Consider the following 20,488-nt stretch of genomic DNA (forward strand, 5'->3'; position numbering starts at 1 on the left):
GATGAATACCGAAGAGAAGTATTCATTGAGGACCTTGCTCACTTCCACAGCCTCCAGGCACACCTTCACACTTTTATCTCTAATTGGTCCTACCTTCACTCCTGTCATCCTTTTGTTCTTCACATAATTGAAGAATGCCTTGAGGTTTTCCCTTACCCTACTCACCAAGCCCTCATGCCCCCTTCTTGCTCTTCTCAGCCCCTTCTTGAGCTCCTTTCTTGCTACCCTATATTCCTCAATAGACCCATCTGATCCTTGCTTCCTAAACCTCATGTATACTGCCTTCTTCCACCTGACTAGGTTTTCCACTTCACTTGTCACCCATGGTTCCTTCACCCTACCATTCCTTATCTTCCTCACCTGGACAAACTTTTTAAATAGAATACATAATACAAATTCTGATGTTCTAATGTTTCCTAAACTATTTTTAAAGAATTGTGTAATATGTAATATTTTGCTGATCATGTACTGTTTCCAAATGTGTGTGTTGAAAGATCAATATACAGGCTATGATAGGATTTCATCCCTATTATTTGCTTGTAACTCCAGCAATTTGCAAGTTGGAAATGCGGCCGTAAACTGAGTTCCTGCGAGACAGAAGATTCCTGCAGTTTTGAAATAGTCAGCAAATCCATATCCACTTGTCTTCAAAAGGTTTGTTTGTATTTCTGGGCTGTACAAACATTCAGTGGTCACTTTATTATGCACCTCCTCTACCGAATAATGTGGCCACTGTGTATGTTTGTGCTCTCTTGCTGCTGAAGCCCACCCATTTCAAGGTTCAAATGCTGTGCATTCAGAGACGTTCTTCGCACACCAACATTGTAATACGTGGTTATCTGAGTTGCTGCCGCTTTTTATGTCAGCTTAAATCAGTCTGGCTATTTTCCTCTGACCTTTCTCATTAACACAGCATTTTCACACACAGAACTGGATGGTTTTTATTTTGCTCACCATTCTCTGTAAACTCAAGAAGACTGCTCTGCGTGAAAATCCCAGCAGACTAGCAGTTTCTAAGATACTCAAACCACCCTCTCTGGCGCTAACAATCATTCCATGGTCAAAGTCACTTAGATCACATTTCTTCCCCTATTCCGATGCTGGGTCTGAGCATCAACTGAACCTCTTGACCATGCCTGCATCCTTTTCTGCAATGAGTTACTGCCACATGATTGGCCAATTTGATATTTTCATTAACAAGCAGCTGTAATTAATAAAATGGCCACTAATTGCAGTCTGGTTTTCATGACCTGGGGTGAATCTGTAGTCTGTTTTCAGTATAATGATCACAGTTGACATTACTGATCAAAATTGCTTGAGATAAGCCTTAATATTTTTCAATCCTATTTTAACAACTTGAACAGAACATGGAGCAAGATTAATGTTAAGTATATCATAGGAAACAAATTTTATTTTTTTATTTTACATATTTGTACATAACATTTCTGAATCCAGTTGACTGAAATTATATTAACACACTTTAAAATGGTCATCAGTTCATCAACATTTACAAAATGTTGAAAACCTGTTGTGATCTAATCACCAATAGCTACAACTTCACTACAAGGCAGGCATGTATTCTTTGACTTTAATAGCACCTTTAAATAAAGTTTATTTGTTTAAAACTACCATCTGTGAAGAATAAAAAGAGGCCCATGGTAAAATACTGTTTAACTAAAATTGAAGGGAGTCAGAAGTCAGCTGCTCTTAACTACATTATATATCTTCCAATCCTGCTCTTTTACTATTTTGCATATCAGTTACCAACATTTTACTGAAATGCCTGATACAACTCAGTGACAAATGTAATCATATTAAAATAAATTATACAGGAAGCATAGGCCAATCACTGGACATAAAGCTTCAAACAGTACCAATGACTAACACTGATTTTCTTCAAGTGCACCATCTTGAGCGTCAGCATTTTACAACCACAGAAGCAAAATAAAATCTAGCTTTTTTTTCCCCTCCAGCTTCGTTGCTTGTTGGAGGGTTTCTCAGTTTCACTTGGTTGTTGTTTTCTCTGCCATGTGCTTTTGCTGACTTTCAGCATGTCTGGGGAATAGAAAAGAGAAGTCAAAGGTTTCACCAATGTAATGTCACTTTTTGGTAATATGGTGCACTTATAAATGTCTTTTAATGAAAGCTTGATTAATAAAACTCATAATATCAATTTTAGTTCAGCCTTGAATGATGGATGTCAAAGGCGACTGGCAATCTATTGCTGGTGGTCAGCCTTCCGGTCAGATGACAAATAATCTTTCAGCCTCACCATATCTGATTCAAAAAAAGGAAGTTAATTTTAGGAGTTCCAGAAACGGGCTTAATTAACTGTTCTCTTTCCAGATGCCTGGACACAATGAAGACCAATTAAATTACCAAAATTACTAAATTATCAGTTACATTTCTTAGCTACTTGCAGGATAAAATAAAACGGAAGTACACAGTTGTAACATCTGGGCCAGAATGGCTTTTGAGAACTAAGTTGGGCAAAGTCAGTGAGACTGTTATTCATTACAGGTCAATAAAGCGCAGAATCAGATTCTTCAGCCCACCAACAGATATGATTGAGATGTCTAAGAGGTTCTTGGGCACATTAGAATGCAGAGAATGAAGAGGTGGATGGACCATGCTCAGGTAGAATATTTAATTAGGTGCAATTAACTTAATTAGATTAGCACATCATAGATCTGTTCCTTTGTTGTACTGTTCTATGTTCACGCCAATCATCAAGTACCCATCTACAACCAATCCCAATTTCCACTGCTTAGTGCAGAAACCTTCTATATCTTGGTGATTTCCAAACGTAAGTGCTCGTCTTTTTTTTAAATACAAGTTTATGAAGTATCTACTGTCACCATCTCTTCAGGCAACGCCTTCCAGATTCCAACCATTTGTTATGTGAAAATGGCCTAACAAGTCCACTAGTATTTACATTAAACTCACAGCCCTCTTGAATAAATGAACCACATTTGATGACATCCAGTCATGTGGCATTTCTCCTGTGGTGAGCAGAGGTTTCTGTCAGAGACCCAGACACTGTCTCTTGCCTCCCAAAGCAACCTGGAGTATAATAATGGTGTTTTCACAAAGCCACAGGTGTAGCAGCATGTGGCATTACACTTTACATAAAACTTACATCATTTATACATAAATAACGTGTAGAGCAAATACACTTCATATGGAAGTTTTTATCAAGCTGTAATGATAGCATGGCATTGCACAGTAAAGATAATCTATGTCCAAGGAACAGGAAATGGGGCTGCAGTGACCAGATATTGGACCATTCTGCTTTTTTTTTAGTGTGTTTTGGAGATCTGCAAATTCAAACTGACAGACTGTCCGAGATATAATCTGACTGGTCATCTTGTGACTTCTCAGTATTCTGTGCAAAGTGAATCGAATACGGATTCTTTTTAATAACCACACAACGTAGTCCTCTCTTGGAAATTGTAAGGCATACGCTACTGGCTGGAAAGCTTCATCCTTTGAGGTGTGTTTGTCTTTCCACTTATCTGATTTGAAGTTTTGATCACAAGTCACATAGATATGAAAAGAGTTTATAGCAAGGTAGGGAAGATTTGTTGTGAAGTACAGGCCCTGTCAGCACAGCAAAGTCAAGATGCTCAAATGAATGACATGGAGATTCTCTCTTAGGGCAAGTGTGACAGATTGGATCTGAGAACAGTCAGGGTGTATAGTATTGGATTTTAGTAAGTTGTGTTTAACACATGTGCTGTTGATCCTTTGACCTTGAACCAGCGTTGGCAGGATGGTAGGTGAGAGCAGTGGAATGCTTCTTTGCAAGATGTGTTAAGTCAGGGAACCTTATGGATGTGGGAAGTGCACTCAGGGGCACCTCCTAACGGACTCTGTCAAAGAAATGAAAGTGCAGGTACTCTGGATCATCTGACAGGCCTCATGAGGGCTCCATAGATGAGAGCTGTTGTGAGGTGGTCACATCCCCCAATGCAGCTTCGGGTAGATGGCGGCCACAAGGAAAGGTAACTGCAGCAGGCAGTCGGTGCAAGGTTCCTCAGTGGCTGTTCCCCTCACAGACACGTATAGCTCTGGAGACTGTTCCTTCAGAGGCCAGCAGCAGCAGTCAGGTCTCCGCAACTGAGACTGGCTCTGACACTCAGCAGGAAAGTGTATACAGTCGTTCAGGGTGATAGTGGTAGCAGGATCTCTGGGAAGGTCAGAGAGACAGGGGTCTGTGGCCACACAGAAGAGGCCAGGATGGAGTGTTGGCTCCTCAAAGTATGTCTCTGAGTAGCTGCTGACAATGCTTGAAATGGAGGGTGAACAGATAGAGGTCGTTGACCACAGGGGTACAAACAACATGCAGATCAAGGAATGTGGTCTTGCAGAATGAGTCTAGGTAAGAAATTAAAATCAGGACCTCCTGGGTGGTGATCTCTGGATTACTCCCAGTGCCAGGACAGGGAAATTACTGTGTGATTAAAGAGCTGGTGCAGGGAGCAGAGATTCAGGCATCTCTTCTGGCGAAGAGGCAACCTGTACCAGATATCCAAGCAGAAAGGTCGGCTCTGGCTGCCAGGGAGGGTTTAAACTTGATTGGCAGGGTGGTGGGACTTGAGAAAGGGAGGTCAGAGAGTAGACAGGGGTACATGCAGCATCCAAAGTGTGTAAGCCTAGTAATCAGGGTACCTTAATTACAATAAAAGGGTAATTAGGACAATTGCTTTAAATTGCATCTGTAAGAATTGTATGCTGTTCTTTTAAATATCATTTCCTGCATGGGTTCATTCCAATTTGAAGCACATTGTGGAAAGACATCCGTCTCCATCCTCTCTTTATATGCCCTTGAAACAGCAATATCTGTGAGGTTGAAGTTTTTGTTAATATTGGTAAACATTTAGTAGATACAATACTATATGATATCAAGTCTGCAACGTCGCTTTTTATCTCGAGATTCTCCATATGTCCAAGACTTTTGCTGCAGCTTTGTGCATGGGATGTTATGTCTGAACAACCTTCTGGACTTTTTCAAAGAGGCAGCCAAGGGGATAGATGAAGGTAAGACAGTGGATCGTTTATCCACTGGGCAGTAGAAAGGTTACTGACAAGGTCCTGCATGGCAGGCTGATCTAGAAATTAGATTGTATGGGATTCAGAATTGGCTTGATGATGTGCAGCACAGAGGGTGCTGGTCAAATGTCAATTCTATGAGTGAAGATGTGTTACTAGCAGGTTGCCCCAGGGCTCATTGCTGGGAACTTAAATTATTTATTATGTATGCAAATGGCTTGAAAGTGAAGCAGGTTACAATGAGTTACAAAGAGAAGTTAGGGAAATGGAGTCATGATAGGTGTCGATATGGTGCACGGTCATATTCTTTTCCCTGGGATTGGAGGAGTGCCAACTCAAGGGCACAGATATAGATAAAGATGGAAGAGATTTAAGAGACCTGTGAGGCAGATTCTTTATAAAGATTCTGCTCTGTATTACCTGACCTACAGAAGCTGAGGTGGATGTAGTTAAGTTAGATACACCTCATATCACCCAAAAACTGGCAATTCATCAGTCAAAATCTAGTAAGAATGTATGGTTAGGGGACAATCCTGGAATGAGCTACTGGGTTCAGCTTCAGGCAAGTGGAGATGAAAAAAAACACATGCATTCATAGCTTCATAATACCTGAAATGAATATTGCCCAGCAGAGCCAAGGCACATTCCTGCACATCTCCTGGGCTCAAAGATCAACAGCTCCAGCAATCCAGCAGACTTGTGGCACAGAAGTAATTTTCCAGAAACACATCAGCAAATTTTAAAAAGCGTTCCGTTTCACAAAGAACGAACACTTGTATATCAAAACTCACCAAATTAATTTTTGTTTTTGTTTCACTATAAACAAGCTAGCCGTGAATGTTCAGCAGGGGACTTCTTTGCATGACAGATTTCTAATAAATACGGTCAGCCAAAATATGGTAGTTTTTTTTTAAAAAACAGGATGAAATTGTTTCAGGGAAAATACATACCAATTCAATGTGGAAAATATGTCAGAAAATGCTGTATGCTCCATGGGGAAGTACACAACTGTGTAGCTGCAACCGTTGCAAGGAAAAGGAAACCAGTTATTCATTCATCATTAAATCTAGTACTAACCTGGTAAGATCTTCTATATCCACCAGCATGGCATCCTGTTCCATGTGTAACTCATCCCTAATGAGTAGAAGCTGGACCAACTCTTCGTTTAAACCTGATTAGTAAATGAAAGAGCCAATTTTCAATATCAGTGTCACAGTTTTTCCGCAAAACTGCTCTTTCATGTTAATAGAACTGAAAATAAGGTTTTAATAGCAATACAGTAGTCTTGTGTTTATTTTGCAAATGCATTTTCTCAGATTGACAAGTTTTAGGTGACTTAGCCATTTATTCTATTGAAATTTAACATACAAACTACTACAAAATTAAAATGCTACAAGTCCTCTATTTAAACATTAAGAAGTACTATTTTTACAACTAATATTACAATTGCCCTCCAAACTAAAAGTAAACTTATACAGAAAATAAAACAGAAACAGGGCACTTTTTTTTGCATCACTGACCACAGAAATAAAGGATTGGGATTATGATTCTGTCACAGCATTTTTAGAATAAATCTAAATTATTGAGGAAGAAAATGGGGCATCTACTTACAACTTCACAGAATATGGATGTACACACAGATCATCAAAATGACAAATATTGCAGGATTGATGTCCATGGGATGCTACTAAATAAGGCAAACTGTTTGCATACTGTATATTGCAGTATACTGTTTAGTTTCAAACCTCCAAAACATCTGGCTTCTTGACTTCAAACATTCTATAGACTGTGCTGTCAGTTATCAAGGTCCCAAGTTCTTCTTCAATTACAGGAACATGAGGGGCAACTTATTAAAAAAATAAACACAGAGGGTGTTATCAGGTGCTAGAGGAAACAGTTCAGCTAGAAAGGAAAAGTATGTAAGAAAGATAATAAAACAGTATTCATGGGGGACTTCAATAAGGAGGCAGATGGGAAAAATCAGTTTGGTGATGGATTCCAAGAAAAGGAGTTTGTAGAATGTCCTTGAGATGGCTTTTTAGAGCAGTTTGTGATTGAACCCACAAGGGAAGAGACAATTATGAATTTGAAATTATGCAATAAACCAGATTTGATTAGGGAACAAGATAAAGGAATCCTTAAAAGGCAGTGATCGTCATATGATAGAATTCACCTTGCAGTTTGAGAGAAAGAAGCAAAAATTGGATGTATGCTACAGTTGAGTAACGGTAACAACAGTGGCACAAGAGAGGAGCTGACCAAAGTTGATTAGAAGGGGAATCTAGCAGGGATGATGGTATAGCAGTAACGACAGGAGTTTCCTGCAGTAATTCAAAACAGACAGGATCATTTAATCCCTCCGTTGCAAGATGCAGCAACACAGAAGCAACCATGATTGACAATGGAATCAAAGACAACATGAAATCAGAGTACAGTACAGTACTTCAAAAACTAATGGGAAACTAGAGGATTGGGAAGCTCTTAAAAACCACAGAGGGCAACTAAAAAAGCAATAAGGAAAGATAAGATGAAATACGCAGGTAAATTAACAAGTAAAATAAAAGAGAACACCAGAAGTTTTCCCAGATATATAAAAAGAAAGGCAAGAGTGAACATTAGATTGCTGGAAAAAGTAGACGCTAGAGAAGCAGAAATGGGAAATAAAGAAATGGCAGTCAAACTGAGTACTTTGGGATAGTCTTCAGTGTGGAAGATACTAGTAGCATGCCAGAAATTAAAGTCGGGGACGGGGGTGCAGAATTGAGTGTAATTCCTATAACTAAGGAGCAAGTGCATGGAAGTTGACAGGTCTGGAGGTAGACAAGTCAGCTGAAGAAACTTCGGAGACATTAGTAATAATCTTTTGAAGGATCAGTAGAGTCAGGAATGGTCCCAGAGGACTGGAAAATTGAAAATTTCACTCCACTCTTCAAGAACAGAGGAGGCAAAAGACAAAAAAAATCATAGGCCAGTTAGCCTGACTTCAGTGTTTGGAAAGATTTGAAAGTCCATTACTAAGGATGAGGGTTTGGAGTACTTGGAAGCACATGATATTATAAACTGCTATCAATATGGTTTCCTTAATGGAAAATCTTGTTTGACAAATCTATTGGAATTCTTTCAGGAAACAAGATAGAAGTCCATGGTATTACAGGAAAAGTACTGGCATGGACAGAAGATTAGTTGACTAGTAGAAGGCAAAGAGTGAGAATAGAGGATGCCTTTTCTGGTTTGCTGTTAGTGACTCGTGATGTTCCCTAGGAGTTGGTGTTGGGACTGTTACTTTTCACATTATATATAAATGATATGGATGACAGAACTGATGGCTTTGTTGCCAAATTCATGGATGATAGAAACATAAGTGGAAGGGCAGGTAGTGTTAAGGAAGCAGGGAGTTTGCAGAAGGACTTGGACAACTTGGGAGAATGGGTGAAGAGGTTCTTGATGGAATACAATGTAGGGAAGTGTATGGCCATAGACTTTGGTAGAAGGAATAAGAGTGTAATCTAAATTGGGAGAGAATTCAAAAACCGGACATGTAAAGGGATTTGGAAGTTCTAGTGCAGAATTCAGTAAAGGTTAACTTCTAGGTTCAGTCAGTACAAAGGAGAGCAAATGCAATGTTAGCATTCATTTCCAGAGGATTGGAATAGAAAAGCAAGGTTGAGTTATTATAAGGCACTGGCCAGACTGTACTTGGAGCATTGTAAGCAGATTTGGGCCCTATATCTTAGGAAGGATCTACTGGCACTGGAGGGGGTCCAGAGGAGGCTTATGAGAATGATGTCAGGGATTAAAGAGTTGAAGTGTGAGGACCATTTGATGGCTCCGGACCTGTACTCGCTGGAGTTTAGCGGGTTGAGGGGGATCTCATTGAAACCTACCAAATATTGAAATACCTACCTAGAATGAGCATTGGAGAGTCTAAGACCAGAGGGCACAGCTTCAGAATAAAATAACCTCTCTTTAGTACAGAGATGAGGAGGAAGTTGTTTTGCCAGAGGTAGGTGAATCTGTGGGGTTCATTGCCACAGACTGCTGTGAAGGCCAAGTCATTGAGATAGGTTTATAGGTTCCTGATTAGTAAGAGTGTCAAAAATTACGAGGAAAAGGCAAGAGAATGGAGTTGAAAGGGAATAATAAATTAGTCGTGGTCAAATGGCGGAGCAGACTGAATGGGCCAGGTGACCTACTTCTGCTCCTATGTTTAATGGCTTCAATCTATTTGATTTTTTTGGCATAGGTATCCTATTGCATTTTGTCATTACAGGCAACAATGGTTGATGGAGCAAATTGCATTTCTACTGTAACAGTAGAAAGCTATTTGCATGCATCCACCAATCCAGGAATATCCTGTTCATGAAGAGGTAGATGTTGCCATTTCAAAACCTTTAACAAAATACATAATTGACATTTCTCTGTGAGCTCTCGCCTAATTATTTCGAAGGAGTAGATTTGGGATCTAATCCTGTCTGGGTCAGAGATGACCTCATGTAAACAATTGTTGAACCAGAAATCAGGGCTGATGTACTGTACTCTCCAAAGGTACATAGGAAGAACATAATAATTAACATGAGTTAGGAGCAGGAACAGCCCACTCAACTGCTTCACCATTCAATAAAAAGTCACATCACAATTAGACCTTCTATTTTTCCCAATTTTGTTTCTTATTCTACATCCATTTCAGTACTTTTAACCTGCATGATTTTTCTCCTGAATACTAATTCCCAGATCAGAAGAACATCCCATTCCTGGTCAACATTTATCCATCATCTAGCAGTTACTTGATGTATTTTTGCCATGTTTTAAGTCTCACTCTTTGCAGATTGAACTTGACTTTGACTTTGTTAGTTTACACTGCAGCAATAAGGGCTCTGGGCTACGTCATTATGAAGGTAGCCCATATTCCAGTTTTAAGGTGTATTGTAATAAACTTGGGATTTTAGTGGATTTGGTGAAGAGACACAGTTCTGGTGCAGCGAATACATGCGAGGGAAGGCAGGAAACAGTGAGAGGTCAAACCTGGAGTATATAAGTGAGATTAAAAAAAGGGAAATGAAGAATGAGAACTGAAAAAATGAAATGTGATGTCACCGAAAGACAAGGCAGTGAGCGGCTTGCTGGCATCAGTACAAGGGAAAATGCTGAATGCTGAGCTGCTTTTCAGTTTCATTTAACTTTTATTGTGCAAATTAATCTAACAGTTAAAAGTATGACAGAGCACCTCAGACCCACAGGGTTTCTGTCCTGCATCAATATTTGGAAGATGATTTCACTGTGTTGAAGATAAAGCTTGAATCTGCACATATTGGGCCTGGTCTGGAAGTAGAGGCTTCACTATGGTGGAAAAGGGTTCTGGACCTGGTCTAGATAAGTGACAAGACAGTGAAGAGGTGGCATCACTCTGCACATCAGAGAGTTTTGTCCCAAGTCTGGAGGTGCTGTGGAGGGGAAGCAAGGTTAAATGTTTCAACCAATATTCCTGAATTGAAGGGAGCATAATTCCTCTGCAGAGTGCAGCAATGTCAAGACCACAGTACTATGGTTGTCTTAATTGGAGAGGGTAGGAGGAGAATGGCCAAAGGTGAAAGTTATAGAGAATCCAATAGCCAATGAGCAGAGGCATGTTTCTGGTGACGTGTCATTCCATACAAAGTCCATTTTCCTTGCGAATACCAATGGGAACTATACATTAAGGACCTTCCTATACCTTGTGGCTCCAGTAGACTGCTCCCTTTATCCCTAATGGGCCCAGTTATTTCCCTGCTTATGCTTTTGGCCATAACATAAATATAACAATGCCTCAGGGCTTACCCTAATCCTGTCTATGAATGATATTTCCTGACTCCTCTTTGTCATCCTAATTTTCTTTTTTTTTAAAACATTACTCTAGACTTCTAATACTCTAGATGGGTTTTCTGTCTTAGCTGCTCCACAGCTGCTTTATGCTTCCTCTTTCGCTTTTACCTAGCTCTCTATGCCCCTCAATATCCAGGGTTCCCAACACTTACTGCCCTTAACTTTCACTCTTACAGGAGCATGTTGACCCTGAACTCTCAATACTTCTTTAAATGTTCCCCTGTGTAGATTTAGTCCCATGCAAGCTGATGCTCCCAGCGTACATTACCCAAATTCAGTCTTATTATAATGAAATTCGACTCCACACTCACCCCACCCCCACTCAATTTAGGGCCATTATTCATGATCTCTCCCTTTCTTTTTCCATGACCACTTTGAAATATCTGGAGTTAACTCCAAAATAGTTTCTGACTGGCCCTCTCTCTAGTTGACTTGCCACTTTGTCCACGACAAGATGGAGTGTGAGTTTTGAAAAAGTGAGCAGAGTCAGTCAGGACGTTTGTCAGGCTTGAGAATGTTGGCTAATTAGGTACTGGGCAAGGGCCAATAAAAAGAAAGGTTTAAGTGGAGTAGCCAGTGTGAGTGGGCCAGTATTGAGAGAGGAGAGAGTGAGGCTTTGGTGAAGAGAGACAGAGGCTAAAATAGGTTGCTGTTAAGTTTCTTTCTTTTTATTTGGCAAATAGATTAGTGGGAATGCCAGACAGGATAGTGGAATGCTCCTCTTGCAGGATGAGGGAAGACAGGGAGACCTCCAGTGTCCCAGACGAATACACCTACAAGAACGCATCCAGCGGCAGATTCTTACAGACCTCTTCAGGGAGGAACTGGAGTGGATGAACTCTGCATCGTCTGTGAGGCTGAGGTGTTGACTGACAAGAGAACCAGGGAGGTCGATACACCTAGGGTGCAGGACACAGGTAGCTGTGTGACTGTCAGGAGAGGGAAAAGGGATGAACAGCCAGCCACAGTGGGCGGGTCTCTGGAATTAAGTCTGGTTCAGAATCAGGTTTATCATCACCGGTAGGTGATGTGAAATTTGTTAACTTTGTAGCAGCAGTTCAAACCAATATACAAGATAGAAGAGAAAAAAAAATAATGAATAACTAAATCAGTTACAGTATACATATAAAATGTGCAAAAACAGAAATACTGTATATTAAAAAAAAAGTGAGGTAGTGTCCAAAGCTTCAATGTCCATTTAGGAATCGGATGGCGGAGGGGAAGAAGCTGTTCCTGAATCACTGAGTGTGCGCCTTCAGGCTTCTGTATCTCCTACCTGATGGTAACAGTGAGAAAAAGGCATGCCCTGGTTGCTAGAGGTCCTTAATAATGGACGCTGCCTTTCTGAGACACCACTCCCTAAAGATGTCCTGGGTACTTAGTAGGCTAGTGCTCAAGATGGAGCTGATTAGATTTACAACCTTCTGCAGCTTCTTTCAGTCCTGTGCAGTAGCCTCTCCATACGAGACAGTGATGCAGCCTGTCAGAATGCTCTCCTCGGAACAACTACAGAAGTTTTTGAGTGTATTTGTTGACATGCCAAATCTCTTCAAAGTCCTAATGAAGTATAGTCACTGTCTTGCCTTCTTTATAACTACATCAATATGTTGGGACCAGGTTAGATCCTCAGAGATCTTAACACCCAGGAACTTGAAGCTGCTCACTCTCTCCACTTCTGATTCCTCTATGAGGATTGGTATGTGTTCTTTCATCTTACTCTTCCTGAAGTCCACAATCAGCTCTTTCGTCCTACTGACATTGAATGCCGGGTTGTTGCTGAAGCACCATTCCACTAGTTGGCATATCTGACTCCTGTACACCCTCTCATCACTACCTGCGATCCTACGAACAATGGTTGTATCGTCAGCAAATTTGTAGATGGTATTTGAGCTATGCCTGGCCACACAGTCATGTGTATATCTAGACTAGAACAGTGGGCTAAACACACACCCTAAGGTGTGCCAGTGTTGATCATCGGTGAGGAGAATATGTTATCACCAATCCTCACAGACTGTGGTCTTCCGGTTAGGAAGTCAAGGATCCATTTGCAAAGGGAGGTACCGACGTCCAGGTTCTGCAACTTCTCAATTAGGATTGTGGGAATGATGGTATTAAATGCTGAGCTATAGTCAATGAACAGCATCCTGACATAGGTGTTGGTGTTGTCCAGGTGGTCTAAAGCTACATGAAGAGCCACTGAGATTACATCTGTTGTTGACCTGTTGTGGCAATTGGCAAATTGCAATGGGTCCAGGTCCTTCTTGAGGCAGTTCAGTCTAGTCATTTCATCACTGTCAATGTGAGTGCTACTGGGTGATAGTCATTAAGGTAGCTCACATTATTCTTCTTAGGCACTGGTACAATTATTGCCCTTTTGAACCATGTGGGAACTTCTGCTCTTAGCAGTGAGGGGTTGAAACTGTCCTTGAATACTCCCGCTAGTTGGTTGGCACAAGTATTCAGAGCTTTACCAGGTACTCCATAGGTCCCTTCTGCTTTGCAAGGGTTCATTCTCTTTAAAGACAGTCTAACATCGGCCTCTGAGACAGAGATCATATGGTCATCAGGTGTAGGAGGAATCTTCACAGCCATAGTTGTGTTCTCCCTTTCAAAGTGGGCATAGAAGGTGTTGAGTTCATCTGGTAGTGAAGCATCACTGCCATTCATACTATTGGGTTTTGCTTTGTAGGAAGTAATGTCTTTCCAGACCCTGCCAGAGTGGCTGTGCATCTGATGTCACCTCCAACCTCATTTGAAATTGTCTCTTTGCCCTTGAAATAGCACTGTGATTCAGAGGGAAGAGGGTGGGGAGAAAAGGTGAGTCTAACAATAGTTTAGAGTTTCTTGGGAGGTTACCAGTAAAGTTAATGAAGGAAAGTCTGTGAATGATGCCTGCATGAACTTTAGCAAGGCCTTTGACAAGATCCTTCGGGGAAGCTCAAGAATGCTTGGCATTCAAAATGAGATAGTAAATTGTATTTGACATCCGCTTGACGGGAGAAGCCGGATAGTGGTGCTAGGTCTGTTGTTGTTTGCCATCTTTATCAACAATCTGGATGATATCTAGATGTAAGGACCTAAGTTATAGGGAAAGGAGCTTAGCATAGGAAAATGAGGGGAAATTTGATCGAGGTATGCAGAAATATGAGGGGCACAGATAGAGTAAATGTGAGCAGGGTTTTTCCACTGACGTTGGGTGCTTGGGTGAAACTAGACCTAGAAGGCGTAGGTTAAGGCTGAAAGGTGAAACATTAAGGGGAACCTGAGGGGATCTTCTTCACTCAGAGGGTGGTGTGAGTGTGGAACAAGCTGCCCGCGGAAGTGCTGGGTGTGGGTTCCATTTCAACATTCAAGGGAAGTTTGGTTAAGTACATGGATAGAAGAGGTTTGAAGAGCTAAGGACCAGCTGTGGGTTGATGGACTTGGCAGAGTAATAGTTCACCACAGACTAGATGTGCCAAAGGTGAGTTTGTAGTGCTGTATTGCTCTTCTGACATGAAGACCAGTAATTCTCTTTCTCACAGTGGTCTATCTACATATGATGTCAAACATCTCTTCAAGAATTCCCCCACCCCCCAATTATTTCTCGTCATCTAAGCCTCGTACGCTAAGGAAAACCCAGTTAAGATTCAGGAAAATTGAAATCCCGTTACAATAACTTTATTTTTAATCACATTTCTACTAGTTCCCTAAAGTTTGTTAGATTTGTTCCTTTATCGCCTGTTCACTGTATTTCTAAAGTATACACCTCAGGCAAGTAATCACACTGCTTTGGTCCCAATCTCTACAATTTTTGCTCATTTAAAGAGCATTGTAGGATATTCTCCTTCAATACTGAAATAATGCATTTCTTGAATAAAATGTCATAAATGTAATGGCACCTCCTCCATTACGTGTCTTACCTGCAGACTCTATGCCTCAGGATTTTGAGTTGCTAGTACTGACATTATATAAGCACCCAAGACCATACAAAGAAGAAGAATTAGGCCATTTGGCCCTTTTTTATACTGCTAATATATTATCTCTCTCAACCCTATTCCTCCCACCTTTTTCCTTGAGACCTTTGACACCCTGACTAATCAAGAGTCTATTAACCTGAGTTTTAAATACACCCTAACCTCGTTATATGCGTCTTCAGATGATGTGGATTCACAGTTATGCGAGAAACCTATTTCTACCAATGTCTCCTTATATGTGTCCAAAACTCACAGTCTCACTGTATGGACGAGAAGCCCTGCTTTCCCACCAATACAAGTCACGTGCGCACGTCTTCACAGTTTCACTCCCGCCAGTCTCGCATTGATTTTGGCAATGTATGGATGTGTAATCTTGCGCTCTTAAACTTTTGTTGTTTTTACCTATGCGGCAATGATTTTGTGCTTGAAATATTTAACTGTGCCTCCTGGATGTCCGATGTCAAGTCCTGGGCCATCAGCCAAGTGGCAGAGAACCGCTTTAACACTTGAAAAAAAGCTGGAAATTATAAACAGGGCGGTGTCAGACGAGACCAGTTTTTTTTGGAAGTGTATGTCGAAATGCACTTACATAAGTAAGGATGAAAAAACTGCATCAGGTTTCAAGGCAGCAAAGGATAGATTGACTTTGCTTCTGTGTTCCAATGTCGCAGGAGACTGTAGGATGAAGCCTCTCTTAGTTTACCATTCACTAATCCCCCTTGCTCTTAAAGGGTTGGGTAAGAATATGCTTCCTGTCCACTGGACAGCTAATAAGAAAGCATGGGTCACTTTTAAGATTGGTTTGCTAATCATTTTGCTGTTGAGGCTGCATGCTACTGCCTGGAACAGAATCTTGACAATGCGCCAGCCCATCGTAAACATCTGGACAGCATTCGTCCTAACGTAACAATGCATTTCCTGCTGCCTAACATGACATCGTTGATTCAACCACTTGACGAAGGTGTGATATCCACATTCAAAGCATATTTTTTACGGCAAACTATCTCTCGGATGCTGCAAGCAACAGACTATTTTGAAAATCCCAGGAGTTTACCAACGGTGAGGAAATGGTGGAAGTCCTTCAACATCAACATCATGCGTCTCCAAATACCCCAAAACCTCGCCCTTAATTGGACTCCAATATCTTCCCAGCTACTTAAGTCAGGTTAACAGCCTTATAATTCCTGATGAAGGTGTCTCAGTCTGAAATGTTGACTGTTTATTCTTTTCCATAGATGCTGCCAGGCCTGCTAAGTTCCTTCAGCATTTCCTGTGTGTTACTTTGGATTTCCAGCATCTGCAGGTTTTCTCATGTTTGAACCTTATTATTTCCTTTTTCTGCTTCCCTCCGTCTTTAAAGAGTGGAATGCAATTTGCAAATTTCCAACCCTCCAGAAACATTCCAGAATCTAGAGATTCTTAAAAGATCATTACTAATGCCTCCACAAACTCTTCAGCCAGCTCTTTCAGAATCCTAGGGTGTAGCCCATCTGGACCAGGTGACTTATCTACCTTCAGACCTTTCAGCTTCCCAAGCACCTTCTCCTTAGTACTAGCAATTCCACTCACGTCTGCTCCCTAACACTGACATTCAGCTAGTATCTTCCACAGTGAAGACCACTAACTTACTACTACTAGTACTTACTTACTAAATACTTACCAGGTTTGTCTGTAACTTTTTGTCTCCCATTACTATGTCTCCAGCATAGTTTTCCAGCTGTCCAACATCTACTCTTGCCTCTCTTTTATTCTTTATGTGTCTGAAAAACCTTTTCATTTAAAAAAAAACTCTTAAAGAAGCAGGAAGGGCATAAAACAAATAACTTTGTTGCTTTTGATTTCCAGGTAGATTAAAAGTAGTTCTAAAAAAATAAAATTCATGTCTTGTTCATTTGGAAGAAGGATATTTCTATTACATTGAAGATAACATATTGCTTTTATATGATTGGCTAGCTTATCTTCATATTTCATCTTTTCTGTCTTGATGGATTTTTCCGTTGCCTTTTGTTGGTTTTTAAAAACTTCCTGATCCTCCACCTTCCCACCATTTTTGTTATATTATATGCCCTCTCTTTGTCTTTTATGCTGTCTTTGACTTCCTTGTCAGCCACAGTTGCCTCATGTTCCCTTTAAAGTATTTCTTCATCTTTGAAACTCTCAGCCCTCAGAAACTCCAGCCATTGCTCTTCTACTCTCATCCCTATGATTTTCTTTCAGCCACGACTCAATGGCAACCACAAAGTCATACCTGCCTATTTCTAAATGCACTACAAGATCATCTACCTTATTCTGGATAATGCCTGCAATCAAATAGAACACCTCCAGTCCTTTATTCACCACTCTTTGCAACTTGCCCCCAGGTTACACTTCCACTTATCCCACTGATTGTCATTTTGCCCTTTCATCTGCCTGTCTATTCTCACAGTCTCAAGACACACTTGTATATTGTCCCATTCTCAGTCAGTTCCCATCCCCCTGCCAAATTAGTTTAAACCCTCCCCAACAGCTCCAGCAAACCTGCCCACAAGGGTTCAGGTGATCTTTTTGTACAGGTCATACCACCCCCTCAAAAGAAATCCCAAAGATCCTGAAATCTGATACCTGTCCCCTGCATTAAACCCTCAGCCATTCACCTGTACTATCATCCTTTTCCTCCCCTGACTAGCACGTGGTACTGGGAGTAATCCAGAGATTGCTACCTTGGAGGTCCTGCCCTTCAGCCTCTTCCCTAACTCCCTATGCACACTGGACAGGACCTCTTCCCCCTTTCTACCTATGTCACTGGTGCCAATCTGCAACATGATCTTTGACTGTTCACCCTCCCTCCTGAGAACCTTCTCCAACTGCTCTGGGACATCCTTGACCCTAGCACCTGGGAGGCAACAGCATCCTGCTGTCTCTGTCAGTCATAGAATCTTCTTTCTGTCTCCCTAACTATCGAGCCTCCTACCAACTACTGCTCTGCCTGACTTTACCCTTCCCTGCTGAGCCTCAGTGCCACTGGCCTTGAGATATAGAATATTCGAGCTGGAAATTTAAATTCAAAGTAAATACTGTATATGTCATTGTATCCTACCCCGAGATTAATTTTCTTGCAAGCCCTCACAATAGGAAAAACTACACACACACAGAGGCACAAACAATCAATGTGCAAAAGACAACATGTAGTGCAAATGCAAAAAGAGAAATAAAATAGTATTTTTTAAAAAGCAATAATAATTAAGTAAGATATATCGCCATGAGTTGCAGAGTCCTAGAAAATGAGTCCATAGGTTGTGGAATTCGTTTAGTGTTGGAGTGACTGAAGTTATCCACATTGGTTGATGAGCCTGGGAATTGAATGGTTAAAAACTCTTCCTAAACCTGGTGGCATGGGACTCGAAGCTCCTGTACCTCCTTCCTGATAGCATCAGTGAGAAGAGAGCATGGCCTGAATGTTTGCGGTCCCTGATGATGGACGCTGCTTTCCTGTGAGAGTGCTCCCTGTAGATGTGATCAATGACGGAGAGGGCTTTATCTGTGATGGACTGAGCTGTATCCACTACTTTTGGTGGGCTTTTGCCATTCAGGGGCATTGGTGTGTTCATACCATGCTAGGTTAAACCCATGGATTGATTACTGCTTACAGTTCTAATCACTGCAACAAGCGCTTTCAATGGAGAGAATGCAATTATGAGAATGGTAGAAATGATTTGATATTTTATCCTTTGGGGGAGGAGTGATTAGGCTGGGATTTTTTCTTTGGAATTGTGGAGTTCAAGAAGAGGCTTGGGTATTATGTGTAAAATTATAATTAAAAAGATATTTCTCATTAACAGAGGATCAATAAAGAAGGGATATGCAATTAAAGTACCTGGTAGAAGGATTAGAGGGAAGACATCAAGGGAAGTGATCATTCCACAGGCATTGGGAGGGGGGTGTCTGGAATTCACCACATGAAAATATTCTAAATGCAGAATCTCTTACTACATTGAAAGGGCAACAGAGCTATGATCTGCAAGGCTGAAGGTGGGTTTACGCTAGTTGACCATTTTTTAAACTAACATTGACAAAGAAGCTGAACAACTGCCTTTTAGGTCAAACATTTTTCATGATTCTATAAATAAAAGATCTTCTCATCTAATGTAATTCTCCTACAGCCTTGAGACATTCTGTCATCTAAACCTCATCTTTGTCATCGTTGGGTCATCTCTTCATCAAATTGACAAGCGTTAGTTAAAGCACAGCCTACACAAAGCTCGACTTGTTTTGCATTTCCACTCAGAGTCTCCTCCATCTTCTACCAAATAAAAATGTCAAGACCAAGCACACTCATGAAATAATTCATGCTGCTTGACCAATAATTCTCATCATTAGCTGGTCTTCCTTGCATTGGAGCATGTGCTGAAATTTTGGACTACATTTATGTTGCCTTAAAGATGATGGTTATTAATCACTTACTGATTTTAAAAAGACACATAATGTGCCCGTGAAGGATCACAAAACGTCTTTGACATGTTTGTCTCAAAGAATGACATCTGTAGTTACGACTGATTAAGTAGGAACTACTCTAGTAAGGCTTGTGCTATCACTCCCATTCTAAACTCTTTTACTTCTGGTAAAATTTCTAACTTGCTTCAAGCTCCATTAAACTGCAATTCATTGCAGCTGGCCTAAATTATATCCACAATTATTGTCTTGCTCATTTAAAAAAAGAAACCAACTTTCATTGAAGAGAATAAAATGAGCAAATTAGCCAGATCAGCAGCACATTCAGCAATCCTTTTTAAAATGAAGCAAATTCAACAAATACAAATGGCAACCGAGGGAAGAGTCCCCTTCGATCATGTGCTAAAATGCAACATAAATGCAGACCAACAGTCAGATTTATTGCTTTGGTGATAGGGCTGGACCATGTCAGGAAAATATGATGAAATCCTGTCAAATTGTAACTTCCCTATACGGATTGTAAAATTTATAAGAAACTTTACAAACACTCGTAATACAGAGAACAAGAGTGAGTGATTCAGTGGAATGTTGTGATGGATTTTTGACTTATTTAATAAAGAAAAACAGGAAATTAAATTCCAGTAGGGGGCAGACTTTCTATGCTTGAAATAAATATATACAAAAAAGAAATTCTGACTTTCTTCTTCATCCTTTTAATCTTCAGTTTTTGACCTATTATTAACAATATTTTAAAAAGCTCTGTTTAACTCCTGCTATTTTGATAATCTCAATTAGATAGGTAGGAGGCAGATGAAATGAAAGCTGGTAATGTTGGAGATGGTGAACAAGGTGGAAGTTTGATGTGAATTAGCAGGGAATTTGGATAAATGGGGCAAAAGAAATTTAATCCTGAGTGTGACGGAAAGGGGATTAATGTCATAATCTTGTAACTCTAAAGAAATAATGCCACCTTACATGCAAGATGCTGATGATGCAGGAATCTGAGGGGAGGTTAGGGGGGCGTAGGAACTCAGTGGGGTACAGCATCTGTGGCAGAGAAAAGAATATTGACGTCTTTGTGTCAACACCTTGCAGCCCAACTGCTGTCAGCATCTCAACATGAAATAAATTCCTTCCTCCCCATTTGTGCTGCCAGCCCACTGCTCCTCCAGCAGCTTGTTTTCTTCCATTAT

At 40.7% G+C, this 20,488-nt stretch overlaps 1 protein-coding gene across 10 annotated transcripts in view; it reads right to left on the minus strand.

The window, feature by feature from the left end:
* Window positions 1-1,384: 1,384 nt before the first annotated feature.
* schip1 (schwannomin interacting protein 1) overlaps window positions 1,385-20,488 on the minus strand; it is a 175,679-nt gene continuing 156,575 nt past the window's right edge. For all 10 annotated transcript variants that reach the window (XM_059947289.1, XM_059947270.1, XM_059947298.1 and 7 more), the window contains 2 exons: window positions 6,130-6,223; window positions 1,385-2,055 (listed from right to left, as the gene is read on the minus strand). In XM_059947289.1, the coding sequence (XP_059803272.1) occupies window positions 2,004-2,055; window positions 6,130-6,223 (146 nt within the window). In that variant the 3' untranslated portion in view covers window positions 1,385-2,003. The remainder of the gene's footprint in view (window positions 2,056-6,129; window positions 6,224-20,488) is intronic.

The sequence above is a fragment of the Hypanus sabinus genome, chromosome 2, assembly GCF_030144855.1.
Source record: "Hypanus sabinus isolate sHypSab1 chromosome 2, sHypSab1.hap1, whole genome shotgun sequence".
Classification (NCBI taxonomy): domain Eukaryota; kingdom Metazoa; phylum Chordata; class Chondrichthyes; order Myliobatiformes; family Dasyatidae; genus Hypanus; species Hypanus sabinus.